This window comes from Alligator mississippiensis, chromosome 2 (genome assembly GCF_030867095.1).
Source record: "Alligator mississippiensis isolate rAllMis1 chromosome 2, rAllMis1, whole genome shotgun sequence".
NCBI classification, from domain to species: Eukaryota; Metazoa; Chordata; order Crocodylia; family Alligatoridae; genus Alligator; species Alligator mississippiensis.
In genome coordinates, this window is record NC_081825.1 from 14,871,108 (window position 1) to 14,886,200 (window position 15,093).

Consider the following 15,093-nt stretch of genomic DNA (forward strand, 5'->3'; position numbering starts at 1 on the left):
AAACTGGCTAAAGCCAGCTTCTTGAGGGATAGCCGGATCGGGTTTGTTGTGGTTAGGTCTTGCCTGACCAATCTCATCTCCTTCTACAAACTAAGTCTATTCCATCTCAGAGGAAAGGCAGCAAGAGGGCACAGCAGCTCCCCTGGCTCTCCAGGGACCTAGCAGACCTCCTGAGGCTAAAAAGAAAGGCCTACAAAGGATGGAGGATGGGAGTCACCTCCAAGGAGGATTATTCTGCACTGGTCCGGTCCTGTAGGGAGCTGACCAGGAAAGCCAAGGCTGCAACTGAACTCCAGCTAGCTTTGAGCATCAAGGACAATAAAAAGTCCTTTTTCAGATATGTGGGGAGCCGGAGGAAAAGCAGGGGCAACGTTGGACCCCTGCTGAACCAGATGGGGCAACTGACAACTGATGCCCAGGAAAAAGCCAACCTATTAAATAGGTACTTTGCGTCGGTCTTTCATCAGCCCCATGGGACGCCTGTGCCTGCTACAGGGCTGGGAAGTCCGGGTGAGGGTGATCCCCTGCCCTCCATTAATGCTGACTTTGTGAAGGAACATCTTGAGAAGCTGGATACCTTCAAGTCAGCCGGCCCTGACAATCTTCACCCCAGGGTACTCAAGGAGCTGGCGAGCATCATAGCCCAGCCTCTAGCGCGGATCTTTGAAAACTCTTGGCGCTCTGGTGTAGTGCCCGAAGACTGGAAGAAGGCCAACGTGGTGCCTATCTTCAAGAAAGGGAGGAAAGTGGATCCGGCTAACTATAGGCCCATCAGCCTGACTTCTATCCCGGGGAAGATCTTAGAAAAGTTTATTAAGGAGGCCATCCTTAATGGACTGGCCGACGCCAACATCTTAAGGGATAGCCAGCACGGGTTTGTTGCGGGTAGGTCTTGCTTGACCAATCTCATTTCCTTCTATGACCAGGTGACCTATCACCTGGACAAGGGAGATGAGATTGATGTCATATATCTTGACTTCAAAAAAGCCTTCGATCTGGTGTCCCATGATCGTCTCTTGGAGAAACTGGCCAATTGTCGCCTTGGGTCCCCCACGATCCACTGGCTGGATAATTGGCTGTGGGGTCGGACCCAGAGGGTAGTAATTGATGGAAGTCACTCATCATGGTGTCCTGTGACCAGTGGGGTCCCCCAGGGCTCTGTCCTTGGACCCATACTGTTCAACATTTTCATTAACGATGTGGACACTGGAGTCAGAAGCGGACTGGCCAAGTTCGCAGATGACACCAAACTTTGGGGCAAAGCATCCACACCAGAAGACAGGCGGGTGATCCAGGCTGACCTGGACAGGCTCAGCAAGTGGGCGGATGAAAATCTGATGGTGTTCAATGCCGATAAATGCAAGGTTCTCCACCTTGGGAAGAAAAACCCGCAGCATCCTTATAGGCTCGGCAGTGCTATGTTGGTTAGCACTATGGAAGAAAGAGACTTGGGGGTCATCATTGACCACAAGATGAACATGAGCCTGCAATGCGATGCTGCGGCTAGTAAAGCGACCAAAACGCTGGCTTGCATCCATAGATGCTTCTCAAGCAAATCCCGGGACGTCATTCTCCCCCTGTACTCGGCCTTAGTGAGGCCGCAGCTGGAGTACTGCGTCCAGTTTTGGGCTCCACAATTCAAAAAGGATGTGGAGAAGCTTGAGAGAGTCCAGAGAAGAGCCACGCGCATGATCAGGGGTCAGGGAAGCAGACCCTACGATGACAGGCTGAGAGCCCTGGGGCTCTTTAGCCTGGAAAAGCACAGGCTCAGGGGTGATCTGATGGCCACCTACAAGTTTATCAGGGGTGACCACCAGTATCTGGGGGAACGTTTGTTCACCAGAGCGCCCCAAGGGATGACGAGGACGAATGGTCACAAACTACTACATGATCGTTTCAGGCTGGACATAAGGAAGAATTTCTTTACTGTCCGAGCCCCCAAGGTCTGGAACAGCCTGCCGCCGGAGGTTGTTCAAGCGCCTTCATTGAACACCTTCAGGATGAAACTGGATGCTTATCTTGCTGGGATCCTATGACCCCAGCTGACGTCCTGCCCTTTGGGTGGGGGGCTGGACTCGATGATCTTCCGAGGTCCCTTCCAGCCCTAATGTCTATGAAATCTATGAAACCTGGTGACATATCACCTGGACAAGGGAGAAGAGATTGACGTCATATATCTCGACTTTAAAAAAAAAAAAAAAAAGCTTTCCATCTGGTATCCCACGATCATCTTATAGAAAAACTGGCCAATTGCAGCCTCAGCTACATCACAGTCTGCTGGCTGGGGGATTGGCTTCGAGGTCGGACCCAGAGAGTGGTAGTTGACGGAAGTCAGTCATTGCGGTGCGCTGTGACCAGTGCGGTCCCCCAAGGCTCCATTCTTGGGCCTGTCCTTTTCAACATCTTCATTAATGATGTGGACCTTGGTGTCAGAAGCGGACTGGCCAAGTTCACTGATGACACCAAACTTTCAGGAAAAGCGTCCACACCCAAGGACAGGTTGGTGATCCAGGCCGACCTTGACAGGCTTGGAAAATGGGTGGACAAAAACCTGATGGCCTTCAGCTCTGAAAAATGCAAGGTACTATACTTTGGTCAGAAAAACCCTCAGCACACTTATAGGCTCAACCATGCTATGCTTGCTAGCACCACGGCCAAAAGGGACTTGGGGGTCATGATTGACCACAAGATGAGCCACCAATGTGATGTTGCAGCTGGCAAAGTGAGCAAAACTTTGGCTTACATCCATAGATGCTTCTTTAGCAAATTGCAGGATGTCATCCTCCCGCTGTACTCGGCCTTGGTGAGGCCGCAGCTGGAGTACTGCATCCAGTTTTGGGCTCCACAATTCAAAAAGGATGTGGAGAAGCTTGAGGGGGTGCAGAGGAGAGCCACACGCATGATCAGAGGTCAGGATAACAGGCCTTATGATGAGAGGCTGAGAGGTTTGGGACTACTCTGGATTCCTTTAAGAGTTGATTGGATGTTTACCTTGCTGGGATCCTATGACCCCAGCTGACTTCCTGCCCCTGGGGCAGGGAGCTGGACTCGATAAACTTCTGAGGTCCCTTCCGGCCCTAACGTCTATGAAAATCTATGAAGAGATGAACTTCTGCAGAGGGAAGTATACAGATTGGGACAAGTAGTCAGGGACTGGAAGGTGGTGACAGGGAGAGGAAAGCTAAGCTTATGTTTGCTGAGGAAAAGAGACTGGAACTGGCAGATGCAGTGAATGGGAGAAGATTGAGGTGCCAGGGGAAGATGGACTGCCTAGATCAGTGGAGGGGGGGCAACCTATTTTGGCATGCGTACCATAAATTAGTCCTGCACCCTCCTCTAGTGCTATCCAAACCTCTTCCTTTCCCTGCTCTAGTGCTCTGCTCTTTGCTCTTTCCATCACCAATCTGCTGCTCTTTTTTTTGACCAATCTGTGCTCTCTGCCTAACCAGATGTTCTGCTTTCTGCTCCCCGCCGTATCTGCCACTGTGCTTTCTGTCCCCTCCCTAATCTGCTCTGTGCCACACACAGAGGCTGCCCATGCCATTATGGCACCTGTGCCTCAGGTTGACCACCCCAGACTAGATGGGTTGAGGTTTAGGAGGGAGTGATGAAGGAGGTGCTAGAGGAAGAGAGATGCATCTGATAAGAAGCAAGACATGTGGGAGGAGATATGACAGTGGTTTGTCAAAGGTACTGGGGACTAGGAACCAGGGTATACATCATGGAAATGGATGGGGGCCCAGAAAGGACAGACTGGAAGTTCACAGGAGGTAGAACAGAAACCTGAGGTTTGGGGAGACTGATTGTATCAGCCTGAGGGATAGGAGGAACTGAGGCTGTCTAGGAAAGGAGATCAGAACATGTAGTTCTGAAGCATGACACAGGGATGTTCTGGACAAGGAGATGGAGGTGAGAGGATTGGGATTGATTAAGTAAGGAGAGTAGCACTGGGACAAGGAGTGAAAGGTGTGATAGATACAGGAATGTGGTAGGTAGGATGGATGAAATGGAGTAGAAAGAGGTCAGGCATGGGATAGAGGAAAGAAGAGTCTGCCTCTCATACATTGCCCTAAAGAGTCTGGAATGGAACTGAAGAGCCCCCAAGTTTCCTTTTTACTGTAACATCAAAAACCTATGAAACCCACTGGCAAAGTGTCCTGCCCCCCATCCTCCTCTAGTGCAGGGTCCACATAGAGGAAAACAACCTACTACTGCTAAAAGTTACTCCTGTAGTTCTGGTGGCAAAGGTCTGTCTAGTATGTCTAAAAGTTTTGACCTTGCTAACAGCATACATGGCTATCAATGTACATGCCATGTGATGGGATCTCTGAAAATCTGTTAAGTCACACGCAGGAGGAAAAAAACACACGTATATTAAAGGAGCATCATTCTGTGGGGAAAATAAGATGCGGTGATATGATTAGACCGCATCACAATGTAGATACTGTATCAAAGTTGAACTTCAACAGCAAATGACTCCCTGATGTTCCACTGTTCAGATTCAACCATTGCACAATGCATCTCTCTTTTACTCTTGCAGGGGTTGAAGATATTTTGGTCAAACCCCGAGCAGACCACAAAAGAGGTAAGATTATTGAAGAGTCGACCTACTGTGGTACCAAGGTAAGTGCATCTTGCAAAGAGGTTTTAGTCTTTGTCCTTTTTAAATGTCAAATCCCTGCCCTGTGCAATTATAGTTGTGTCTGCATTGGCACCTAAAAAACTTCTTTGCTTTCAGGCTGTTAGAGCTGCCTTTAATTTGCCAGAAACAACATCATGTGAGGAGGTGCAAGGGAAATGGCAGGATGCTCATCTCTGCAAAGACCAGAGGGATTTTAATATGGTTGATCTTAAATTCAAGGAGGAAGTAAACAATTACAGCAATGAGGTTAACAAGGTTGGCATTGAGCAATAGTTGCATATATTAATATTGCTTGCAAAATTTCTTAACATTGATTTAATGCCAGTAAAACAGCCCCGACAATCCTGGAGGCTAAAATCCTCTTCTTTCACATTTGGCAAGAAGAGCCCAGTCAGCGTGTCTCAGCTATGATGTAGCAATGAGAACTACCTCTGAGATCAAAGTGATTTTTCAAGGCTCTTAACTTTTGGGTTGTCATCAGAACGTGCCATAAAAAAATGGTTTCTTTGTAACTATAAGTAACTTTGATTTTGATAGTCTTGGATATCATTTTTACTTTCAACAGATAGTGAATTTTACTTTCAAATTCTTCTGGTTTAAGTAGAGATTTGAGTTGATCTTTATGTTTCAATACCTGCAGGTTTGTATGCCTCTTGGTCTCCATAGGAGCTTCCCAGAGAACAATTTGCAGCTAATGGTGCAGTCAGGAGCCAAAGGATCCACTGTAAATACAATGCAGGTAATAACATCATGATCGTATTTGGGTACATATGTTTCCATGTTTTGTTCTAAGAATAATTTGTCAAGAGGCTACTCTAGAAATCTGCTTGCATGTTTTTCTAAGCAAACCAAGCTGGTATTTATTGTTAGCTTCTGGAGTCAGAAAGGCAACATTTTTAACATGGGTTACTTCTAGTAAAATATAACATGATTCAAGACTTCATCACATGATGGAGAAGATTATGGGATTTCTCATCTTAACATTACTCCTTAGAACAGCAAGTTCTGTAGCAGTAAGAAAACACCCTGGTAGTAGATGGAATGAAGTGGATTACACAGACAAACCCCAGCTCCAAATTAAAATGGTTTTGTTGCATCTTGCATTAGAGCTTTCTGCCATCAGAATAAACTATACATTGTTTAGGGTGATCCAATGGAATAATAGCATAAGCTGAGCAAAGGAAAAATTGTAAGGAAATGACAAGCATGATCTAACTGGGCTTCACTATCTCTTACCAGCAATTAGTTGTTGTATATTTTAAAAGTTTTTAAAGGAAGGGGATATTAAACGTATTATGTTAACAAAAGAGTAGTGTCGGAAATGTTCTTTTTGTCATTAGGACAGGTTTAGCCTGATTTCCTTCCTTGTCTGTTTGCCTCCTTCCAATATAGATTTCCTGCTTGCTGGGCCAGATTGAGTTGGAAGGACGAAGGCCCCCACTAATGGCATCTGGGAAATCATTACCTTGTTTTCAGCCTTATGATTTTTCCCCTAGATCTGGAGGATTTGTGACTGGCAGATTTCTCACGGGCATCAAGCCTGCTGTAAGTTACTCCACTTGGGAACCTGTTTATGTTTCTCTTCTGTGCTTTCCTTGCACCATAATGTACTGAGATCCAGCCGTGCATGTGTGCGTGCATACATTGGATACAACTGGTCAACACTGCTGTTCCTTACCATGGATCCTGCCATCATGATGCTGGCTTTTTTCTCAGGAAGGTTCTGTTTGCATCTTAGGAGTTCTTCTTTCACTGCATGGCTGGCAGAGAAGGTCTGGTGGACACAGCAGTCAAAACCAGTCGATCTGGTTATCTCCAAAGGTACGAGTGGCAGGTTGGAAATGTTTTTTGAAGCTTTTTAAGTTGTCAGTTTTAAAAAAGTATTTTCACATAAAATGTAGCATATGTGCATCTTCTAGTCCAAGGCTGCCCAGCTTTTAAGTGGCTGGTGGCTGTACCAGCATGGGCCATGTACTGCCCAGGTGCACCCCCTCACTGCACCCTAGATCATGCATGAGGACACATTCCTTCTTCCTCCCTCTTTCCCCCCCAGTTCTACACCAAGTCACACACGCAGATGCTCCTTCTCCCCCCTGTCTCACCACTGTGTTCCAGTAAGCAATGAATGTGGATACAACCTTTTCTTTATCCCGTTTAACATTGTGTCATGAATTAAATTCCCCCTCCTGAGCACACACAGGCAGCTCGCTACTTCCCCTGCCTCCCCATACATAACACTGCATATATGTGCCCCCAGCTTCCTCACCTGCAGGCTGCACTGCTCTGCCCAGGGAATGGAGCAGGATACAAAAGCTGGAGAAGGGAAGGGCCGCTTACCCAGTTTTGGCAGGCTGTCGAGGGCCACATGGGTAGCTCTGCCCCTTCACAGGTGCCCCACTCCCTGATCACCATCTTGGTGGGCTGCAAGCGGCTGCTGCGTGGGGCACCAGCCATGGGGTGGGGGAAGGGCCGCTTTCTTCCACGCCAGGAAGGAGACTAGGGAAAAGCTGCGCCCGGGGGAGGAGCGGTCCCTCACCCGCCCCGTGGCTGGTGCTCCCTGCTACAGCTGCTTGCAACCCATGCGGGGCTGTCCGGAGCAGGCACAGGCAGCCCCACGTGGGCTGCGAGTGGCTGAAGTGCAAGGCGCTGGCCACAGGGTTGGGGAGGGGCTGCTCCCACCCCTCCCCTTGTGCTCAGCTTTTCCCCAGGCCACTTTTCCCCGGGTTCCTTCCTTGCCTGGGGTCCTCCCCTGCCCTTCTCCCCACTTCCCCCTTATCTGCAGTTCCAGCACGGGGCAGCCACATGCTCCCAGGCCAGAAGCCCCGGCTGGGGCTTCCGGCTGGGAGGGCAGGGCCAGGTGGGCCCTGCTGTTGTGGGAGCCTGCTGGGCTTCCCATGGGTCCTGCTGCCCTTGTTTCATGTAAAAAATGATAGGAACCAAGGGCAGATAAATATTAATTTTCTAAATTTTTTTAGGGGCCCGCAGGCTGGATAGAATGGCCTCACAGGCCGGATCCAACCCGCGGGCTGTATTTTGCCCACCCCTGCTCTAGCTGGTGCTGTAGCCAGAGCTATAGAGGGAGTGGTGGCTGGGTGGAAGCCCCAGGGCTGCAAACTGACCCCTAGTGGGCCACAGTTGGACAGCCCTAATGTAGTCCAGTTTCGCAAAAGGTGGATATGATCTAAAACATGTCATCATCTAGACCTTGTGCTTAAAAAAGAAACGTTCTCCTTCTGAGGAATTCTATCCAGTGTGCATTTTCCATCTCTAACTTCTCTGATTTATGCTTGTGGTGAGGCACTAATAAATCAACCCCTTGGAAAAGCAGTATGCATGTTACAGGTCTCTTGGGGAGCAGGGGGGGATTGGGGCCAAATTACCATATCTTTTAGTCCAGTGATTCTCAGCCAGGGTGCCTTGAGATCCTTTCAAGGATGACGTGAAGTGCCACATAATGTTGGCACTGTTAGGTATGGAAACATGATTCACAAGATATAAACCCAGAGGTTTCAAACAGGAATCCATTGTGTAAACATTCTCACCCAGCATTGTGGCCTTTCTGAGATTTTTTTTGCAACAGAAGAATTGCTCTACTCTTTTTCTGTAGCCACAAACAAGTGAAAACTAAGAGCTGGCACTTTCTGTGGGGAGTCTTGAGTTGAATGAGGGGTGCCTTGGTCCCAAAAAGACTGAAAATCACTGCTTTAGTCTTTACCCAGGCAAAACTTCCATTACATGTAGCATTTTTACCTCCTTGAGTTAACCTTTCAGTATATGCCCATTTTTAAAGTGAGTGGATCATAACCAGTGACATATTCTAGAATACCTTCTTCAGCACGCTGAATGATTTTACAGTAGTCTGTGTGTAGTGATCTTGGTGGTCTGATTTTTGTTCCTGCAGGGTGCGCATCTGCATCTGTCAAAATCCCTTTACCTTTAGCACAGAAGCCAAGAGTCAAATAGGTATGGAGTGAGCTGCTCCCTTCTCCAAGATCTCTTCAGTTTCATTCAATGCCTATCGGAGGAAGCAGTGTGCAGAAAGCTTGCATTGTTAATCATTCATGCTGTTTGCTCTGTGGCAATGTAACAGTCAACCTCCAGAACTTCTGATCATCCCTGAAATATATTAAAAATACTGCTTTGGGTAACATTTCAGGCTAAAAATCTGTAGTGATCTAGTTGGTTTATAATACCTGACAGCACTGTTTTTTTGCAGGTGTATCATTAAGCACTTGGAAGGGCTGGTGGTTCAGTATGATCTGACTGTGCGGGACAGCGATGGCAGTGTGGTGCAGTTCCTATATGGTGAAGATGGGCTTGATATTCCTAAGACTCCATTCCTGCAACCCAAGCAGTTTCCTTTCATTGCAGATAACTATGAGGTAGAGCACAAAGATGTTGCGCTTAAGTGAGCAAAATGAAAACTATTGGCTGCTTATAATTTAGTGGCATAATTGTTCATAGGACACCATCTGAGAACATGCCTTTTCTGTGTCTACTAGAATAGTTTTTATTTTCATAGCTCAGTCAAAATATGGGAATGTGTCTTTAGTACTGGAATATTTTAGCCACCGTTTGATTTTCAGTGGCGCTTCAGGCATCTGCATATCTCCTGCCCTCCCCTTTAACTTCTACAGTTCATATGAATCTACTGTTGCTTCACTGTGCAGCCTCACAAAAGCCAATCACTTCCCTATAGAATAAGTTGTTACAGGAACTAAAGATTTTGTAGGCAAGCATATGCCATTTTCAGCTCTACTCTGTATTTTTCAGTTGGGCAGCAGGACTTGTCCTGTGGATACTTAGAGGATGTAAGAGCATAAGCAGTGCCATAATGCATTAGACCAATGATCCATCTAGCCTAGTATCCTGTTTCTGACAGTGGCAGCAGCATATGCTTTAGAGTAGGGGTGCTCAGCCTCCAGGCTACGGGCCAAATGTGGCCTGTGGAGCCATTGCATGTGGCCCGCAGGGCTTCCTACAGGTCAGGAAATTTGGGAGCCACCCTCTCCCCTACCAGATTCCCAAACCTCAAGCCCCACGTGGTTGGTCGGGACCAGGCCTGGGTGTGATTCCCTTTTCATGTGCAGCCAGACCAACCCCTGCTCTCCCCACCCCTCCAGCTTCTGAATTGGCACCAGATCATGCCCCCTTCCCTCCCTGTGGTGCTGGGTTGGGACCTGGCCATGCCTCCTTCCCTCCCTTTGGGGCTGGTCCATGCCTCCTTCCCCATGGGGCCAGGTTGGAACCTGGCCCCACCCCCCTCGCATACAGGGCCAGGTCACATCCCCTTTCTCTCTGTGGGGCCAGGTGAAGCTTCTTTCCCCTGCAGAGCTGTGTTGAGACTGACCTGCCCTCTGCCCCCTTCCACATGGTCAGATGGCGCCCACTGTGCCTGTCTGGGCACTGGATTGGGAACACTGGCTGGATCCAAACTATAGACAGACCGGGCACTGCCAGGTTTTGCTCACCAGGCAGAAAGGTTGAGCACCACTGCTTTAAAGGGGGAACATATGAACACTGGTAAAGTTATGCCTGGAATACTGTGTCCAGTTTTAGGCCCCACGCTTAGAGAAAGGTGTAGACAGATTGGGAAGAGTCCAGTGCAGAGTGACACAAATGATGAGAGTTCTGATTTATGACTGAGGAAAGGCTAAAAGAACTTAGATTATTTAATCTGGAGAAAAAAAGGTGGGGGATCTGATAACAAGCATATAATCACTGTTTAGGGATTTGAAAGAGGATGGAGTTAGCTTTTTCTCCTTGGCTGTAGGGGACAGAACTAGGAGCAATGGCCTCAAGCTTCAGCAGAGGAAATTTTAGGTGGGAGACTAGGAAAAACTTTTGTACTATGAAAGTTATCAAGCGTTGAAACGGGGTACCTAGAAAAACTGGAATCTCCTTTCCTGGAAATTTTCAAGGGGAGGTTAGACAGACATTTGGCTGGCCTGGTTTAGTGAGGGACAGTCCTGTCTTGAGCAGGGGGCTGGACTATTTGACCTTGTGAGGTCCCTTCCAGTCTTACTTTCCTATGATCCTATAATCTTATGAGCATGGTGTCTAGAATAATCCATCCACTGCCATACCCTCCTTGGCATCCGCTGTCGCTGCTTTAGGGTTGTCGTAGGATACATCCCTTGACTGTTCTGTTTAATAGCTATTAATAGAGCTCCATTAATTATTAATCAAGCTTCATGAATTTGTCTTATTTACCTTCGGTCTATTCCTAGGTGATAGAGAAGTCTAAGCACTTGGACGAAGCTTTATCCAGGATGGATCCTCATCAAGCAGGTCAACAGTTCAGAGCCATCAAAAAATGGCAAGCCAAGCACCAAGGCTCTTTGGCAAGGGAAGGAGCCTTCCTGCTGTTCACGCAGAAAAAAATGGCAAGTTTAAGAGAACAGATCTCTGAAGGGGAGACCAAACATGGCAGAGGTCCTGCTGCTCAGCAGGTAATATGAAAAGCAACTGAACTGCTCAAAGGCAGGGCTCAGTAATAATTAAAAAATGCTTTTGTGTAAATTGGTATCCTTTTTCCCAGAGCACTTCACAAGCTACTGAAATGTAGGTGCTTTTTGAGGTAGGCTGTCTGAGTGCAGCAGCCACCTAAGCTGCTGACAGGTTTGAGGGGGAAAAATGGCACTTTACTTTCAGCTCAGTGCACCCCTGCACCAAGCACAGCACATGCCCGGAAGAAGAACCACATCAGTTTGACCTGGCTTGCGCAGCATCTGTATAGATCATGTGCTTCAGCAGGGCTTTTTGGTGCTTTTATGTAATAGGTGATTAGTTATATAGATGGTGGGCAAGCTGGGTCAAACTAACACGATTCCTCTTTTTTGTTGTTGTTCTTTGGTTTGTTTTGTTTCCCCATGTCTATCAGTGCCCCAAGTGTCTGTGGGAGGCAGAGGCCGAGAACTCAGGTAAAACTGCTCTTACCAAAAAGTCACCAGATCTTTAACATTCCCACAGAGTAGATCCCCTCTGAAAGACTAACATGTAGCCAGCTTGGATGGAAGCCCATTTACATGGAAGGGCTGTGGCTGACCTGTCTGGCATTTCAAGCATTATAGCAATTTAAAACCAGCACGCTGACCATTCCCCATGAGCTTCTAATTAAGAGCCAGTGTATAGGCACGGGATGTAAGCAGGTGCAATTCTGCTAATCTCATTGATATCTGTCACATTCAAACAGGCAGAGTTAGTTCTGCTGTGACTACTTTCTTGTTCTGAATAGAAGTTCTCTAAACTTCACTTTGTTTGGTGTACTTTAGCTCCTGTAGCTCAGATGGATAAATCTGTTATGCGTTTTGGTATTGGTTTAATTTGTATATGTACTTTAAAGTTAATATTAGTAATAATTCCAATAACTTTGGGAACAATGAGTCTACATATAATATAAAGCTTAAGATGTAATGTTCCTTACTACAGGCCAAATTTATACCTGGTTTGAGTCCATGGAAGGCAAGGGAATTGTCCCATCCTCCCTGCTCCAGTTATAATTGAAAGAGATTATTCTTCACTTTGTCCTAAATGGCTACATGAAGTTGATGCTTACTATTAAACAATTGAGTATGCACTTTCAGAGGTGGCAGCATTTTGCCAGTGGGTGATGTGACTGGTATATATCTGCCATATCTGTGTTAAGCTGGTGTCATGTTTTAAGGTCCTTTGGGGTCAAATGCACAGTGTATAAAAGATCCCGAGGATGTAGAAAGGTTTTGTTAACTGCACGACTGCGCTGTGCATCTGCCATCTGGTGCTGTCTTGCTGTTACACTAGTAATCTTTTTCCAGTCTCAGTGGTTTGATGTACAACTGGAAAAATGTTCCTTGTGTTTTAGTCTTACGATGGATAAACTAGGGCTTCCTTAACATTTGCTCTTAATTTCAGTTACTGAGCATGTGGTATGAACTGGATGAGAAGAAACGGAGAAAATATTTAAAGAAGACCTCCAAATGTCCTGATCCCAGCCTTGCTGTCTGGCGTCCAGATATTCATTTTGCCTCTGTTTCAGAAACATTTGAAGTGGCAGTAGAGAATTATATCAGTGAATGGGAAGCTCAGAACAACAGAAACTATGTAAAATCAAACCTTTCTTATGATAGGTAATTTCTTGCTACTTGTTTACAACTGAATGGGCACACTTACAAAAAAAAAAAATGGTTTGGGTCCAGGTTTGTGCTGAAAAAAATACTCCCTTGGTTTTCTCTGTCCTGGCTTTTGTGAAATTAATTAGTGAATCTCAATATGGTTACTTGGAGACAAGTGTGCCTAGGACAAAACTATCAGCATAATTGATACCTTTGATAGTACTCTCAGGCAACAGATATACTTTTTCTTTAGAGTTGGTATCTCTAAAGTAATTGTAACAAAGTATATTTCTGTTTGGTGACTAGAAGGTTGACAATCCAACACCATTTGGAAATACTGAATTACTAATTATTTGTGTTCATCAGATGAATTGAGTAGCATTATGAGGTTGTCTCCTGCACTTTGTACCAACTCTAGTTAGTCCTGGATCCCAAGAGAGCTACTGTTTTAATTAAGGGTAGTGGGAAGTGGCTCTCAATCGTCTTGTGTTGCTCTAGTGTTGCATGTATATATAATACTTTAACACTATAAAAAAACCTCATGTTTATTCTCATGGCACCTCAGTGAGGTAGATAAGAATAGCAAGTAGAAATAAACATATCTTCACTTTACAAAGAGTGTAACTTGCTCAACGGCTCTCAGTTCTGTGCTCAGACTAGCAAGCTGTCTTTAAGGTTTAACAGTGATGCAGTGACCTCCTGTGCAAGAATAATCCTTTTCTGACCTACATATACACCACACTGACTACAAGGTCCATCATTCTGCTAAGCCAGGGGTGGGCAAAATGGCCAATCTGGCCAGTAGCCGGACTCCATTTCCCAGCAGCCCCTGCCAACATGGCTGGGGCCGGTCTCCATGGAGACCCCAGCCTCACCTGCATGGGTAAGCTCAAGGCTGGGGTTGCCATGGAAACCAGTCTCAACTACACTGGCAGCATGTGTGGCAGAGCCTGCAGGGCAGGGAGCTGCTTGGATTCTGCAAAGGGGCAGCTTGCTCCAAAGCCAGGGCAGAGCTGCGATGGGTAGCCTGCACGCTCCAGGCAGAGGCGTGCAGGCAGGGGATCATGGCTCTGCCCGGCTCCACACCAGGCTGTCACTACTGCAAGGAGCTGGGGCAGAGGCATGATCACCTGCTTGCATGCCCCTGCCCGGAGCATGCAGGCTACAGATCGCGGCTTTCCCTGGCTCGAGCAAGCTGCCCCATTGCAAGATCCCAGCAGCTCTGGAGCAGCCCCCTGCCCTGCTTTGCCATGTGCCCTGCCAGCAGGGCTGGGGCTGGTCTCCATGGCAACCCCAGCCTTGAGCTTTTCCACACAGCTGGGGCTGAGGTCTGTATGGAGACCAGCCCCAGCCATGCGCAGGGGAGCCTGGGAAATGGAGTTCGCTGCTGACCAGATCTGGCCCGAGGGCCAGACTTTGCCTGTCCCTGTACAAAGCAGAGCAGTGCCTCAATCTTGTATTGAGTTCGTGTTCTGCTTTGAGTTAACCCTTTGTGTGTCATCATCCCTGATCTTTCTTTAGACTGAAGAACTTGCTGTATTTAAAGTGGCAGCGATCCCTGTGTGACCCAGGAGAAGCTGTGGGCCTACTTGCTGCTCAAAGCATTGGGGAGCCTTCTACACAGATGACTCTGAACACTTTTCATTTTGCTGGCAGAGGTGAAATGAATGTCACGCTGGGTATCCCAAGGTAAGAAACATATATACTCAAAGGGGCTATTAACTCACTTGACAGTTATACCCATTAATATCACTGGAAATTGCATGTCTAAACTGAAAGCAGAGTAATCCTTCAGGAGTTACCTGATGCCTGAGTTCTGGAAAAGCAGTTTTTAAATGTAATTTAAGCAAAGATGCTTGAGGCCATTTATCTCTTTACTTGAGATAAATGGCCTTATGGTGTGGGGGTGTCTTTCCTAATCTCAGATGAAATACGGTGATTAGCCTAGTTATTTGGTATTTAGTCAGTATGGCATTTTGACATGATTTCAGGCCTTTGTCCAGCTGAAAGGTATAGATCCAGGTCAGCAACCCCTGGCACACTTGCCATTCGTGGCATGTGGAGACATTTTTCCCAACGAAGTAAATTATTTAAATTTTTTTTTTTTTAGGTTCCTGGGGTGCCGAGTGCTGGGGCAGGGTCTGGGCGGCATGGGGGGAGGCACTGTGGGCAAGCCAGCCTGGTCGGCCCCTTAGGAAGGCAGGGGCTGGGTGGGAAGTGGGGGCTGCCCCGGGGCTCTGCGGGCTCGAGCTGTGGTGGGCATGCAGGTGGGGGTGCCTAGCAGCACCCATGATGGAGCCTGGCCCGGCCCCCGCAGTTCCGTAGGGATGGGCCGCAGCCACCCTGCGCGCGAGGGGA

The 15,093-nt window shown here is 47.3% G+C and overlaps 1 protein-coding gene across 1 annotated transcript in view; it reads left to right on the plus strand.

Annotated features, from left to right (window-relative positions):
• The window catches only part of POLR1A (RNA polymerase I subunit A), a 64,581-nt gene that overhangs the window by 32,931 nt on the left and 16,557 nt on the right, over positions 1-15,093 (plus strand). The window contains exons 17-25 of the mRNA XM_006271487.3: positions 4,541-4,623; positions 4,739-4,897; positions 5,283-5,381; positions 6,035-6,187; positions 6,381-6,463; positions 8,859-9,024; positions 10,873-11,094; positions 12,536-12,750; positions 14,257-14,424. Coding sequence (XP_006271549.1) covers positions 4,541-4,623; positions 4,739-4,897; positions 5,283-5,381; positions 6,035-6,187; positions 6,381-6,463; positions 8,859-9,024; positions 10,873-11,094; positions 12,536-12,750; positions 14,257-14,424 — 1,348 coding nt within the window. The remainder of the gene's footprint in view (positions 1-4,540; positions 4,624-4,738; positions 4,898-5,282; positions 5,382-6,034; positions 6,188-6,380; positions 6,464-8,858; positions 9,025-10,872; positions 11,095-12,535; positions 12,751-14,256; positions 14,425-15,093) is intronic.